The sequence below is a fragment of the Fibroporia radiculosa genome (assembly GCF_000313525.1).
Source record: "Fibroporia radiculosa TFFH 294 genomic supercontigs, scaffold6928, whole genome shotgun sequence".
NCBI classification, from domain to species: Eukaryota; Fungi; Basidiomycota; class Agaricomycetes; order Polyporales; family Fibroporiaceae; genus Fibroporia; species Fibroporia radiculosa.
Window position 1 is genome coordinate 2,163 of NW_012133773.1, and position 920 is coordinate 3,082.

Consider the following 920-nt stretch of genomic DNA (forward strand, 5'->3'; position numbering starts at 1 on the left):
CACGGCGCGCAGAGCTGCATCGGCACTCACAGACATTGTAGTTTGCGAGGGTTGAGGTGTCGTGGGTGATTGGAGAGTAGGTAGGGGCAGGGCGACCTTTTGTATCGAACGGAGATGTAACGGGCGCGGCTGTATTGGCTGGACCTGCTGCGAATCGTAGTGGGCTGGGATGTAAGCGAGGCGTCTGGCAGACTATCCTTGTATAACCGCTCGACTTTCAGTGGATCGGAATCAGTGTCGCGCACGCGACGATCGACGCAATCCGTTGTGGCATAAACGGATAGCGCACCACGCGCAGTTATATTCCCGGGAAATTTGAAGCGCACTACTTTACGGCGACTGTGAGATCAGCGGTCATTGAGGTCCGCTACTGAAGGTACACCTTGGCTTGAGGTGTCTTGATCTTTCACTAACAGCGGACAAGACCGTGAATGCAGCCGCACTCGAACCGATCAAAAAAATCATCGGGAGCTTCGGATTGCTGAAGGTTGGGTGATGCCATCGAGATAAAGAAGGCGATGTGATACACGCAGGGAGAAAGCAGAGGCAGACCTCTTGGTTGTCATCACTAGTCAAGATCTACGTGTCTCGTACTGGATGTGCGCATGTGTAGCTGGCTCTTCACGATACGAGGCTAGATTCAGCAGTGAAAACACAGGCTAAGTAATATAGACCGTTCAACAGAGAAGCCGGGACGTCAGTGGTCCTCTAGGTAAAGTTGAGTAATAGCTCACACGAAAACGAATGGACCGTCATGTCTAATAGCCAGCGCCGTCGTTCATCCGCGCGAAATTTCCTTTCCCCCGCCATTTGCGACAGCGTCAACACGCAGCGAATTGCATGGGGGGCATAGAAGCTGTTCGATGAGACGAGTAAAGCGACGGATCGAGCGCATAGGAGTGGCAGATGGGTTGAGAAGA

At 52.8% G+C, this 920-nt stretch overlaps 1 protein-coding gene across 1 annotated transcript; it reads right to left on the reverse strand.

Annotated features, from left to right (window-relative positions):
- Window positions 1-621: 621 nt before the first annotated feature.
- FIBRA_09032 (uncharacterized protein) lies at window positions 622-810 on the reverse strand (the record flags this gene model as incomplete). Its single annotated transcript, XM_012330631.1, has 2 exons — window positions 622-659; window positions 735-810. The coding sequence occupies 2 exons, from the start codon at window positions 808-810 to the stop codon at window positions 622-624; spliced, it is 114 nt and encodes a 37-aa protein (XP_012186021.1).
- Between the last annotated feature and the right edge of the window lie 110 nt (window positions 811-920).